General features: G+C 44.1%; 1 protein-coding gene across 2 annotated transcripts; it reads left to right on the forward strand.

Moving 5' to 3' along the window:
- Positions 1–1,406: 1,406 nt before the first annotated feature.
- Positions 1,407–11,224, forward strand: CGRRF1 (cell growth regulator with ring finger domain 1). Of its 2 annotated transcripts, none has more exons than XM_041477006.1 (6): positions 1,407–1,672; positions 4,572–4,711; positions 6,236–6,413; positions 6,600–6,753; positions 9,442–9,549; positions 10,411–11,224. In XM_041477006.1, the coding sequence occupies exons 1-6, from the start codon at positions 1,569–1,571 to the stop codon at positions 10,759–10,761; spliced, it is 1,035 nt and encodes a 344-aa protein (XP_041332940.1). In that variant the 5' UTR covers positions 1,407–1,568; the 3' UTR covers positions 10,762–11,224. The 2 variants fall into 2 exon arrangements, with proteins under 2 accessions (XP_041332940.1, XP_041332949.1); XM_041477015.1 differs by having other exon boundaries at positions 6,606–6,753.
- Positions 11,225–13,312: the final 2,088 nt, after the last annotated feature.

Below are 13,312 nucleotides of genomic sequence, written 5' to 3' on the forward strand. Positions count from 1 at the left end.
CTGGGCTTCGGCTTTTCCACCTACACCATGAAGACCATTGTCATGCACCTGCTCAATGTCACACCCGTCTCATCGTGGCGCAGGAGAGATCTCCTGGTACGCCTGCTGGATATCATCAACAGCCTCTACTTATGTGTGCGAGCAAAATGCCTCAACCACTTCATCGTGGGTAACCAGCGGCTTCCTCAGGACATCAATCTACCAGCAGATGTTCAAACGGCTGAGCCATACAATGTGCTCCATCACCTGGCGCAGCAGCCGGGTGCCCACACCCATGCGCTATATGAGTACCACATTCTGCACAAGTGGTTCAGGAGAATCCTTCTTGCTGAAGATTGACCGGATGAAGGGGAAGAGTCATGGCTACGAGCACAGAGCTGTGCTTGCGCTGCTCGCAGCTGGCAGCAGAGAACCACCTTGCAGTCCCTGTTTGGTGCTTTCAGGAGAAGAGGATGCCTGCAAAGTCTCTGGCGAAGGTCCCACTGCCTCTCCTGCCGCCTCAGCAGGTGGAGGGCCACGGGCGGGTGTGTTCTACCTCCTTGCATCATTTAATTTTCCAACAAAGCGCCCAGACCGCATGGAGCCCTGCTTGCCTAGGAGCTCTCCCACTGCTGCAAAAGCACATGAAGAGAACACGTGCCGTACACTCAGGGCTCCTGCCAGGCCCTGCACCTCTTCCCTCTCTGTCTTTATTTTATCTGTAGTAACTGCATCTGTTCATGCTTTTCCCTGCTGTAACATTGCACTTGCTCCTGGATGGAGGTGTTTGAAGGAGGATTGGGCCAGATCGATGTGCCTGGATTTCAATAGAGGAAAAGTTTAGAAATAATGATATATATTTATTATATCTAGATAACTGTTTTTGTTGAATAATACAGTTGTACAGTATATTAACTGGTATTATTTGTAACAATATTAAACTATTATATATAAAAGTTTGAAAAAATGTAGTACTAGAGTTTTGCTGGAGGGGAATATAAATTTATTAGTCAGGAATTACACATTTTTTTAAATATGTATTGCAAAAACGTTATTACATAGCAGTGTATTATATGAAATATATTGTATGTATTTTATATGTACATTATATAAAATACGTATATGAATATGATATAAATATATGGTAGAATTTAACAATACATAAGAGTATATTTTAACCTGTATTTTATAAATTGTATATGGCATATTTCATGTAATAGATGTCACAGAATATATAATGTCTGTAAATATAGGAATTGATAGTAACAATTGATATTGTTATAACTCCATGGATACAAATGATGCTTTGATTTTTGTCATGAATTTCAATAAAGTTGTCATCGACATATTATTTCATTTGTGACGTTTCATGTGTCTGTGCCGACCCTGGAACCCTGTGGCCACCATGGCTCCACCCCGTCCCTGGCACGCTGAGGGCAGCGCCTTCACTCGGTGCCGCCATGGCTCCACCCCATCCTTGGCACGCTGAGGGCAGCGCCTTCACTCGGTGCCGCCATGGCTCCACCCCGTCCCTGGCACGCTGAGGGCAGCGCCTTCAGTCGCAGGCGGAGGGCGGCGCGGCCAGCTCGATGGCCGCCGTGTTCCTGGTTACGCTGTACGAGTATTCGCCGCTGTTTTACATCGCCCTGGTGTCCGTCTGCTTCCTCGTCACCAGCGCGCTCGTCCTCGGCTGGTCAGTGCTCGGGGGCCGGTGGGGCTCGGCCGAGGGTGCCTGGGCTGTGCTGAGGGGGAGCAAGGCCAGGCCCACGGTAGGGGCTTGGAACGGTCCCTTCCAACCCAAACACTCCTAGGCTTCTAAACGAGCAATAAAAATAATTTTAAAAAGAAATACGTATTTCTGTTAAGCTCGTTTCTCTTTTAGTAATACCGAGCTGTTTTCTTAATGGTTTTTGTAATATCATTCATAATATTGGCAAACAAGGCGTTTGTATGTTCTGAGCTATGTGTGTGTGTCGAGGCAAGGGAGCAGAGCTGGGAAGGGTCTGGAGCCCCAGGAGGGGCTGAGGGAGCTGGGAAGGGGCTCAGCCTGGAGCAAAGGAGGCTCGGAGGGACCTTGTGGCTCTGCACAGCTCCCAGGCTGCAGCCTGGGTCTTTTCCAACCTACATGATTCTGTGAATCTGTGAGCTGATCTCCTGAAGTGTCGAGGGGTGGTGAGTGAAAGGGCTTCTGCTTGTGTTTGAGAGGATGACGCAAAAACTCCGCTCTTGCCTTTTTCAGAAGCAGCTCCTTGAATGTCCCTAACCTTCAGGAGTGGTTGTAAATGTAAATACTGGTACTTGATTGATTTGCAATCAGAATCTTTCATGTAAAAATTGTGGCTACACCAAACTCATGTGGCTTGTGATGAAAATAAAACTAGAGTTGTTGAACTTCCTCTCATTGGTTCCACATTAATATCTGCAAAGTGCTGGTGATAAAGGTATTTTTTAAAAAATTATTATACTGAACCAATATTTAGATAAATCTTCATTATGTCTATCCCTATCCACTGATGCTTTTGCCAATTTAATCATTATTTATCTACTTGTAGTAAATTCTGGCAATCCCCTGCTCAAAATGGTCCGAAATAGATGAGTGCTACAGGATCCTAACATGTATGCACTGGTGTCTTTTGGGTACAGGCTGTACAGAGGACTATCCAGAGGCTTTTTTCTTTCAGGATCAGAGATTCCAGTTGCACCTTTTTTTTTTTCAGGATCAGAGATTCCAATTGCACCTGCACTAGGTGTTATTGCAGTTTATGGAAATACATGCATTTTTTTCTTCAAACTGAGTATTAAGGGCCTGTTAATCAAGGAGGAGCTGTAGCCAGGAGCTCAGCACATACAAGCAGGTGAATGTGTAGGCAGCTGCTCAGGGGTATTTGCTGCTTCCTTGGAATTCTCCTGTGCCATGGCAGGGTCCAGGAGCCTCCAAGGGATTTTCCTGTGCCTGCAGCTGCAGTTACAGCTCAAGTGCTCCTGAACTTGCTCAGGAAAACAACTCAAATCCTTCATTTGCCACACAGAGCACTGTAAATGCAAATGTTGTCACTGGAGCACAGCATACCTGATCTATTGCTGCAGTTGCATTTGGGCTCCCCCATAATTTTCAGCATTAATTTCTTTAATGGTGTGTTTGTGTTGGTGTCAGTCAGCCTGAAAAACACCAACTGTTGAGGAATGTTCATGTTCTGATTTGTCAAGCCTTGCAGTGATGGGAGGAGCGTCTGTTCCTGTGGGCAGCTCTGCATACCTGTGGCTCTGCTCACAGCCCAAGTAGGTTAATGCACAGGCAGCTTCCAGAGCCAGTCCCACAGGTGCCCTGGGCACAGGGGTGAAGTGGAATTTAGATCACCTGATTTCCTGGGCAATGTATTTTTAGCTGGAGGGGAATACTCCTGTTAGGTGGAGCTGAAGGCTCAGCACCTGTTGGAAGTCTGGCTCTGCAGAAACATTCATTCATTAACTAAACCCTTGGAAATTCCTGCTTTTTCTAAGCTAGCACTGCTCTGAAGAAATTTATGTTCTCCTCTACCAGCTAATGATCTGGACTGTTAGATCATAAAACAAAAACTGTATCTTTATTCATCCTTCCTACGTTTCCTACATTTAAAATTTACGGAAAGCCATGCCTTAATGTGGAACAGAAAGGCCTCTGTGCCTTCAGCTGCTGCTAAAACTGTATCAGAGGCTCTTTTATCTTGCCACTTTTCATGAGGATAATCCTGTTGCTTTCATCCAGTGAAGAAAATTTCCAAGGAACAGGGATTTTCCACCACAATCAGGCAGATTCTGATATAAAACAGGGCTGCAGAGATCGGTTCTATTAGAGTTTGGGAATTGAAGAAGGGAAACAGCTACTGCCTCTGGTTTCTTTGTGAGATGTTTAACTGGGATATTCCCCTGCAGCCCCTGGGATGTCACTGTGGGTGTTTTCCCTTGTAGCAGAGAGAACTGACCCTCTGTGTGCTCAAACCAAGCACGGCCACGAGCCTTCCATGATGCCACTGAACAAATACAAATGTTTCCATGAGAGGAATGGCTTTAAATGGACAGAGAGCAGCTTGAGGTTGGATATTGGGAAGGAATTCTTGTCTGTAATGGAGATGAGGCCATGGTACAGATTGCCCAGAGAAGCTGTGGCTGCCTCATCCCTGGAATTGTTCAAGGCCACGTTGGGTGGGGCTGGAAGCAACCTGGGCTAGTGCAAAGTGTCCCTGCTCACGGGAGGAGGCTGGAATGGTGCTCAGTTCTGCAGGACTCAGATGGGAGGAAATTCTGGCCTAACCCTTTACCACTAGAGGGCACTGACAACTCTCATTAATTTTATTTCCTTTGTGGAAACCCAGAGCAAAATATTTCCCCTTTAAAGATTCCCTGCATCACTGTGCAGACTCCTGCCTTCTGACAAAAAGCTGAAGTCGAAATTGCAGGATGCATTATCCATGCATCCTGGCAGATATTCTGGAAAGCCAAGCTAGCTCTATTTGTTCTGCTGCTTGCTATTTAGAGCTGACAAAAAAAAAAAAAAACAAATGTTTCAACACTAACACTGAACCCACTCGTTCTTCTTGTTTTGTGTCTCCTAGGTTTGGTTTGGGTGTTCCTGTTATTCTGAGGAACTCAGAAGAGACAGAATCCAGCACAAGGGTATTGAAAAAGCGGATGAGACAAGTGAAGAATCCTTTTGGGTTGGAGATCCCTAATCCTGCTGCAGCTTCAGTAACAAGTCAGTGAATTTCTTACATGGGTTTTGTCAATTTGCATTCCTGAACTTGGTACTTTCCGTTTTCTGCCTAGAATCATAGAATGGTTTGGGTTGGAAGGGACCTTAAAGATCATTGTTTTTGCTCTCATCCTTTTTCTCTATCATAATTCCTCAGAAATACACTTCCATTCCAACAGAAATAAGCTTTTACACAGTTTATAAACATGGTGTTTTTAAAAGTGAAATGTTTGGATATGGAGGTACAGTTTAATTCTCATTAATGGAACACTTCCTGCTATTACAGATCTTTAAGTAACTAAAACATTTGCAAATTACCAACCACTGTGGGCGTTTCTATAAATTTCATGGAATTGTAGAATTGTACAGAATTCATTATGGAACATGTGCCACCCACTTAAATCTAAGCCCAGATCTTCAGCAGTATTTGGAAGTGCACTATTTTTAATAAATAGATAAATAAATCATCACTCTCTTTTTCTGTCTGTTCTCCAACTGAATGTAAGTATCTGTTTGGATCAGAGTTCAAGCCACCCCTATCATTCCTGAAATCACCCACAGAGGAAGTGGAATTCATGGCCTTCTGCATCACTGGGGAGCAGTGAGCAAGGCTGAGCATCTTCCACCCACACGGAGGTGGGGCCTTCCAGTGCATGAGGAGGGGCTGCAGCAGATTTCCCTCCTACCTCAACGTAACCCCCCCAAAACAGCAAATCCCACAATTCAGGTAACTGGGATTTTTTCAGGAGCTTTGAGCACTCCTGCTCCTGTTTGTGCAGGAAGTGTTTAGAGGTTAACTGGTTTTTGAAAAAAGAATGGAGAGCATAGATACCCTTTTTCACCTCCCTCTGCATGATCAAGAGCCTTATTCTTTGAGACCACAGAGAGTTTTGTAGGTGAGTGATCTAATTACTGCCATTATCTCAGGAGGGAATGGACTTTGGGCAAAGATTGTGCTCTTGGATCTGCCAGTGAGTGTGTAAAGTGTTACCAGAAGTTAAAATTTACTGTTCATAAAATGCATGTGGTATTTTTGTGAGCTTAATCAGCCATTTTATCTCCTCACACCCACCTCCTCATCCCCACTGACTTACATAAACACTAAGCTGAATCTAGATAGTCAGAAGATTTGTTTATAATGATAACTAATTTTTGTTATTTTATAATGTTTAGCATTTTAGGGGTGGCCTAATTGCAGCCTTTCAGTACCTGAAGGGAGCCTAGAAGAAGAGATTTTTAAAAGGGCCTGGAGGGACAGGACAAGGAGGACTGGCTTCCCACTGCCAGAGGGCAGGGATAGATGGGATAGTGGGAAGAAATCCTTCTCTGTGAGAGTGGTGAAACCCAGGCACAGATTGCACAGAGGGGGTTTCCAACCCAAACCATGCTATGATTTTATGGTTCTGTGATAAAAATCTGTGGCACTGAAGTTGTTTTCTGCTTGTAGCTCTTCAAGCATCTAGACTTAGAGATTCCAGGATTCCTGCACGTGGTGGGTTAATGAAATCCCTCTCCTCTTTCTCCAAGGGGGTGTAACACTGACACCTGACTGCCTGGAGGACTGTGTCCTTACCTGCTACTGGGGCTGCAACGTCCAGAAGCTCCACGAAGCGCTGCAGAAACACGTCTACTGCTTCAGAATAAAGACTCCTCAGGCATTAGAGGATGCTCTCTACAACGAATACCTCTACAAACAGCAGTACTTGTATCCTTTTTTTGAATTGTTTTGACAAAATATGTTGATTTTTTTGGCACGGGGAGCATTGAGGATGGTAAACGCGCTGCAGATTTTGGCACAACTCATTTATGAACAAACACGATGAGAAATATTCTTCATGCAAACGTCATGTTTGTCTGCAATTGCAGCCACTGATTGTTTTCCTTGACACAGGCAAAGCATTAAGAAAAATGACAAGGCAGAGAAATATTGTCAGTTACCAGAAGATGCTCAAGTTGTGGATTTTGGCCCCGTGCCTAGAGCTCGCTATCCCTTGGTAGCACTGCTGACGTTAGCAGATGAAGAAGACAGAGAAATATATGATATTGTAAGTAATATCAGAGTATACTTCAGGGTCACTGTGTTTAAGGTCTGAATGTTTCAGGAGAAAGGCTTGAATAAAGCAGCTTCACTTTCCTGTTCCCTAGAATTTGGTCCCTCACTTTCTTATTTGATAAAATAAAGCAGTTCAAAGCTTTAGCTTCCAAACCTCAGTCTTTGAAGCGGCAATGGAAAAAGATTGCTGACTCTTTACTTATTCACTACAGCATTTAAAAGATGGTTGTGATTTCCCCAAAGCTTCTGCCTGCCAGTGTCCCTGTGGTCAGAGGAATGAGGGTTTGGGCAGTTTAACAACCTGTTACTCTGATTTCTGGGATCACACAGGCATGTGGTGGAGCTCTTGCACTTACACAGATTCTTGGATTCTGTTGGCAAGGCAGGAGGGATTTTTTAATAAGTGTCTGGCACATATATGGAGCTGATTGCTGACTTGGCTATTAGAAACCTAGAAATTACCTTTCTGCCCCAGGTCTGTGTCATGGTTGTGTCTCACAGGGGCCAACTCCAGGGCACTTACAGGAAGGGGTGAAAGTCTGGCTTGAGGCTGATAGGAGATACTCAGCTCCTCAAAAAGGGTCTCCTCCTAATCTCTTGCTATTAAAGCAGCTTCAGCCTTGCCACATGCTGTTCAATACCCTTTATAAACTCTAAATTGGTGAACTCTGAATGATATGAGACACACTTTTATCTCCCATCTTTTCATTGGATTGATAATCTGCTTGCAGCAGCTCCTTGAACAGTAGCACAACTGAACTTGGAAGCAAATTCCAAGCCAAAATCCATTTAATACTTTTCCATCCATTCACCTGCAAGCTGTAATCACACCAGTGCCTAAGAAATCTGTCCTCTGTCCCCTTTCCAGGTGATGGCTGTCCTTGGCTTCTTGTCACCTGACTTTAGGACTGCCCTCCTCCCTCCTGTCCCCACTTGAGATGTTTGAATGTTTTAAGACATTTTTATAGAGACTCTAAATGTAGTATTTGAATGTATTTGACATTAGCATGGGCATGAATTTGTAACACCTCTCTTTTGAGCCTTAACATAGAAGAAAGGGTTGGAAGGAGAGTGATGGAGGTATTTTTCCCCTGGTTTTGGAGGAAAGGAACACATCTGTAAATCCAGTCGGGAGTAGCTCCACCTGAACTCCTTGCCAGACAAATGTCAGAATTGCGTCTGGTTTGTTGAAACAAACTTGTAAAATAGAAATGGAATGTGGAAATGGATCTTTGCCAGTGTGATATTACCATTTTTAATTATATTTGGGGGGTCTGTGTGGGTGTCCATCACTGTGGATGTGTTTCAGTGATTCTTTCCTGGGGGAGGTCATCTGATTTTTATCCTAACTGGTTTTGTGGCAAGATCATCCCTACTTGGTTTTGTGCCATCACTTTCCTCTAGATCCAGAAAATTAGCATGACCATATATAAAACATACAGAAATTACTGGAAGACTGTCACGGCTAAAGTGGAAGCTTAGATCTCAGGCACTGAGATTTAGAAAAAAAAAGACCCTTTTGCCAAGGAATAGTGAAATCAGTTCTTAAAAATCCATATGTGTAGGTACATACACATTTGAACTCTGTATTTAATTAGCCATGTGTGGATTTTGAAGTGCAAGTCTAATTTGCCTTTAAATTTCTTTTTAAAGCAAAACAGCTTCTATATTTCATTCCTCTTTTGACAGCTTCTGGGAACTACAATAATATTGAATTTCACTTTCTTTTTTCCCAGCTTTTTAGAGGCTATTACGTAATTTGGGCAGGGTGGGGGTTATTAGGCACAGCATGCAAGCTTGGAGTGCTTGTATTTCCAGAGGAATTATCTGAAGTCAGCCCGTGGGGGTTCAGAATCCTTTCCAGTGAAATCTGTCTTTTGCCTGCTCGGATTACAAGCCAATCACTTCTTAGTGATTTTTGGAGTCTAAAAACTGCAGTCTGTGTGTTTCTGAGGGAAGGGGAAGAAAGTGGAGAAGAATGCTCAGGTGCCTTTGCAGTTTGGGGTGTAATTCCATGAGGAGGGAGCAGCCAGAGCAGGTCTCTGCTATAAACTGGCTACAGAAGAGCTCCATGGGGAAGCAGGGTGAAAAGCTGAAGGAGCACCAAGGGCTCTCTTGTGTCACATTCTGTTTCTATCTTGTCCACTGTATTTTTTTATTTATTTGATCAGTGCTTGAAGTCAACATCGTTGAATTCCTGATTGTCTGAGGAATTAAGCAGGTCAGGAGCTGTACCAAAGTGAATCAGAGAATCAGGGAGTTATATGGGTTGGAAGGGACCTTGAAGATAATATTTCACCCCCTGCCTTTGCCAGGGACACCTTCCACTATCCCAGGTTGCTCCAAGCCCTGTCCAACCTGACCTTGAACACTTCCAGGGATCCAGGGACAGCCACAGCTTCTCTGGGCACCCTGTGCCAGGGCCTGCCCACCCTCACAGCCAGGAATTCCTTCCCAATGTCCCATCCATCCCTGCCCTCTGGCAGTGGGAAGCCATTCCCTGTGTCCTGTCCCTCCATCTCTTGTCCCAAGTCCCTCTCCAGCTCTTCTGGACCCCCTTTAGGCACTGGAGGGGGCTCTGAGGTTTCCCTGGAACCTTCTCTTCTCCAGGGTGAACGCCCCCAGTTCTCTCAGCCTGAGTGATAAGGTTGTTAAACATAGAATTTTTTTCTGTTTGTAGATTGCAATGGTAGCTGTAATTCACGTTCCTGATGAAAGCTACAGACTTTCCTGCCGAATTTTGTATCAGTATCTCCTCCTGGCTCAAGGTCAATACCATGACCTGAAGGTAAGCCACGCACGGAGTCTGGTTTCATGTGTATGACAGTGTTAACTTTAGCTTGTGTAGGCTTTCAGGAGCCTAAATTAGTACAAGACTTCTATTGTCATGCAAAGAACTGGATGGTAGTTTAAATTATTTTATCAGTTAAGTAGTGCCACAGGAACTTACTGTACAGAAATATTTTCCATTAAAATAGTCAAGGTTTCCCAGAGAATTAACTGCTTCTAATCTAGGTGTCCTAGTGTCCACTTAGTAAAGCAGTAGGAAGAAATTCACTGTTGAATGCTTCTTCTTTCCAGAATTGTTATTTCCTTTCTTCAAAATTCCCTTTTAATCAGGAAAGCCTCAGAAGAAACTTACTTTTTAAAAATTCCTTCTTCTTACTCTATGCTTAGGAATCATGCCCAGAAGAATTTGCACTTCACATAAAATAAGACTAAAAAAGGAGTAGGGGGTTGGAATATGAGCAAGAGCAGAATGGGTTGAGTGAAGCAGATTTGACAGCATGGTGGATATAATTTTGGTAGGAACAGATAGAGGATCCCTCTAGGCACAGAGACTGATGGACCAGAAACAAACCCGAGCTGCTCAAAACCTGAGCACTTCTGTTAAATTTCATGCATGACATTGGCTTGATGCAACCAAGGTCTGAGGACTTATCTTTAATACTTTCCCCCTGTTTTATGTAATTTCATGTTTCTGAAATGCCTTTAACTGGAGGCCAGGCAGCTGCCAGGAGCCACACAGAGTCTGGCGCTGTTTGACCCAGTGAATGGATCCAGTGGAACTTCCATTGCACCTGTGCGTGTGCAGAGACTAAGGAAGAGTTTGTTCACTCCTAAATATTTGTGTTTATGTGTATTTTAGCAACTCTTCATGTCTGCAAACAGTCCTGCACCCTTCCCCAGTGATACCTTCCCTGGTGAGAGCAGCACTGACAGAGGGCTGCTGGAAAAGGCCGGGCTGGCTGGAGGTGAACCAGAATTGCAGGAAGAAAACAGCAAAGACTGCGTGGTGTGCCAGAATGGCCCCGTGAACTGGGTCCTCCTGCCCTGCAGACACACGTGCCTGTGTGATGGCTGCATCAAGTATTTCCAGCAGTGCCCCATGTGCAGGCAGTTCGTGCAGGAGTCTTTTCCACTTTGCAGCAAAAAGGAGCAAGATGAGGATGAATCGACCCGTGTCTTGCAAGATGTTCTTCCTGGAAGAGTTTTTTAACGGGAGTTAAAAATAAAAGACCTGGGTTATGTGCACTAAGATTAAATGTGGAAGCCAGACTATTTATGGGAGGATATGTAGCGTTAACTTGTAGGATTTTGCAATTTTTTGTTGGGTAATTTTCAGCTTCCTTATTTTTCCTCGCTCCATATGCTCACAGGAGTGCTGCTTATCCGTGCAATGTGGACAGGAGAAGTGCGTAGGATAGCTCTGAAGGATGTGATTTTATTTATAACTGCTTCCTAGATTTTCTTGGAGCACTATTGGAGCTATTTTGACTACTAAATTTAGGCTGTCTACTAAAAAAAGAATAAAACTTGCAATGCAGTTGCCCAAGGCTCATTCTATATTTATTGTGTTTAAAATACTAGAGCCGTATATCATTTTAACTCGGTATAATTTAGGAACTTAGCACTTTACAGAATGTACCATATGAAGGAAAGTAAATATTCTTCAATGTTAACCCCGTGTGTGTTTATTTTGTAGCTGAAGGTTGGGCTGTGGCAGGAGCTGGGGGTTGAAGGTGGGGCTCAGGACACTGATTCTGGCTGGTTTGAAGGATTTGTGTGTGAGGGACTTCAGCCAAAGCCCTTTGGAAAGGTTTTTGTTGATTATTCTTGAACTGCATGTTGCTGACACTTTCAAGCCTGAGCCCCCGTGATGACGTCTTGAGACACAGACTTTCAGTCTTGTTGGCAGTGCCTGTAAGAACTTGTTCTCCATGCAAATGTTGGTTAATCACTCTCCAGAGTGGCGGCAGCTTTGTGGTGCTTTGAGGGATTTCCAACTCTTTTCACTTACATGGTCAGCTTGGATGACCAGTAACAAGTTAACCACTTACCCTTATCAGTAGTCCCAGGAAATGTACCTGCTCTAACAAAGGAAGAAGCTTAAGAATAGCAGAAAATTATTTCCTTTCACTCCAGTGGTGTGTTGTCAAAAGCAATAAAAATGGCTGTTGAGAAAAGAAAGTGGTTTGTTTCTTTAAAGAGAGACAAATTCTCCTAAAGGCAAACAAGCTGAGTCTCACTTCTGCTCCTGTAAGGGAAAATGCTCCTTAGACCCTGTAGAAATGGGGAGTGGCTGCTTTCTCTCCTCCCTTTTGTTCCCTTGCAGCTTTTCTCCACATCCAGTTCCAGGACAGCTGCTCAGGCTCAGGCAGGGAAAGCTGTGCTCCACAATCCTCAGCTCTGCTCTCCTGCAGCTCCAGGGTACACACAAGGTGCTGCACATCTCCAAACCAGTGAATGAATCTTCCCCCACTCAAAGGTATTCCAAGTTCACCTTTCCATCCTTCTCTTTTCTTATTGTTTGCTGTGACCCTGCTTCTGAACTCCTGGCAATTACCTCTGAGGAAAAGATTTCGGTGGTGCTGTTGCAAAGAGTAATGGTTAGTTGTAAGGACAGATAGAAGTGGGGAATTGATGCCTGTAGCCACAGATTTCCAGCCAGTGATCAGCAGGCTGGTTGTAAGATAATTTATCTGCTCTGCCTAAACTGACCATCCTGGCCAGGGACAACTTGGGAATAAACTTCTGGACAAACCATGCTGTCGTTTGCACTGTGTATCAACCAGGAATGACCCCCTGAGGTGTCTGTGGGGATGGAGCTGTGCCTGATCCACGGCAGCAGCTGCTTCCACACCAACAGCTCACACAGCGTGTGGGACAGTGGCTGGGCAGCTTGTTATTCCAGAGGAGCAGGTTAATGCTGTGCTGGTTCCAGCCTGGAGCTGGGCACTGATAATTAGCAGGTACTTGTTTGCCCACGGAGATGATGAAGGAGGTGTTGTTTACTGCTCGACTGCAGTAGTCGCCGATATTTAATGAATTAATTAAAATCTCCCATCAAACAGCATGATCCAAACCTGTGGGCCTATTTAATCTCACATGAAATGGTATTCAAGTAACCCCACAGAGAATTGCCTGGTCTGCCTCATCTTTCAATCGATGCCAGTATTAAATAATAATGGCAAGCAGGATGTAGCTGTGCTGAACTGCCAGGCCATGTATTTACCATTAAGTCTGTCCCAGCTTTTCATTTGTTACTTGCTCTTTTAATAGCATTTTCTAGAGATGCTTAGTTGCTTTCTCTGCTCTAACAAGCTTCCTTGCTGGCCCAAATGAAAGACCTGAGGAGAGTTATAAAAAGTACAGTAGCTGCCTCATTACATTTGCCTTTCTTCTGAGAAGCCATGCCAAAATACAGATCAGATGAGAAGGAAAAGGAGCAGCTCTAAAGCTGCCCAATGTGTCTCTTGATTGTCTTAATGCAGGGATTCAAGGCTCTAAGAGAGAAATAAAACCTTCCTGTGACCCAAAAAACACAATGTATTGACAGAGGCTGTTTTGCTGTCACCCTGTTGTAATAGAGGTGATATAACATTCCTTTTCTGCTCATTATAGATGATGTTTACAGATTTGGTGACATCAAAGAACACTGGAAGACTTCTGGCAACGGGGCTTGGTTCTTTTAAGCAGCACTGGGATGTTTCAGATTCATAATGTTTTTTGCTGCAGGAGAAGTTGGTTTGCTTTGATTCATCAACCCT

This window comes from Pyrgilauda ruficollis, unplaced genomic scaffold (genome assembly GCF_017590135.1).
Source record: "Pyrgilauda ruficollis isolate IOZ18807 unplaced genomic scaffold, ASM1759013v1 scaffold110, whole genome shotgun sequence".
NCBI lineage: Eukaryota > Metazoa > Chordata > Aves > Passeriformes > Passeridae > Pyrgilauda > Pyrgilauda ruficollis.

What these genes read in the sequence shown, in the direction of transcription:
- CGRRF1 (XM_041477006.1), top strand. Translation starts at nt 1,569, where the DNA reads ATGGCCGCCGTGTTCCTGGTTACGCTGTACGAGTATTCGCCGCTGTTT. An exon ending in AGCGCGCTCGTCCTCGGCTG is followed by an intron (nt 1,673 to 4,571) that starts GTCAGTGCTCGG and finishes TGTGTCTCCTAG; the next exon opens with GTTTGGTTTGGGTGTTCCTG. An exon ending in GTCAATACCATGACCTGAAG is followed by an intron (nt 9,550 to 10,410) that starts GTAAGCCACGCA and finishes TGTGTATTTTAG; the next exon opens with CAACTCTTCATGTCTGCAAA.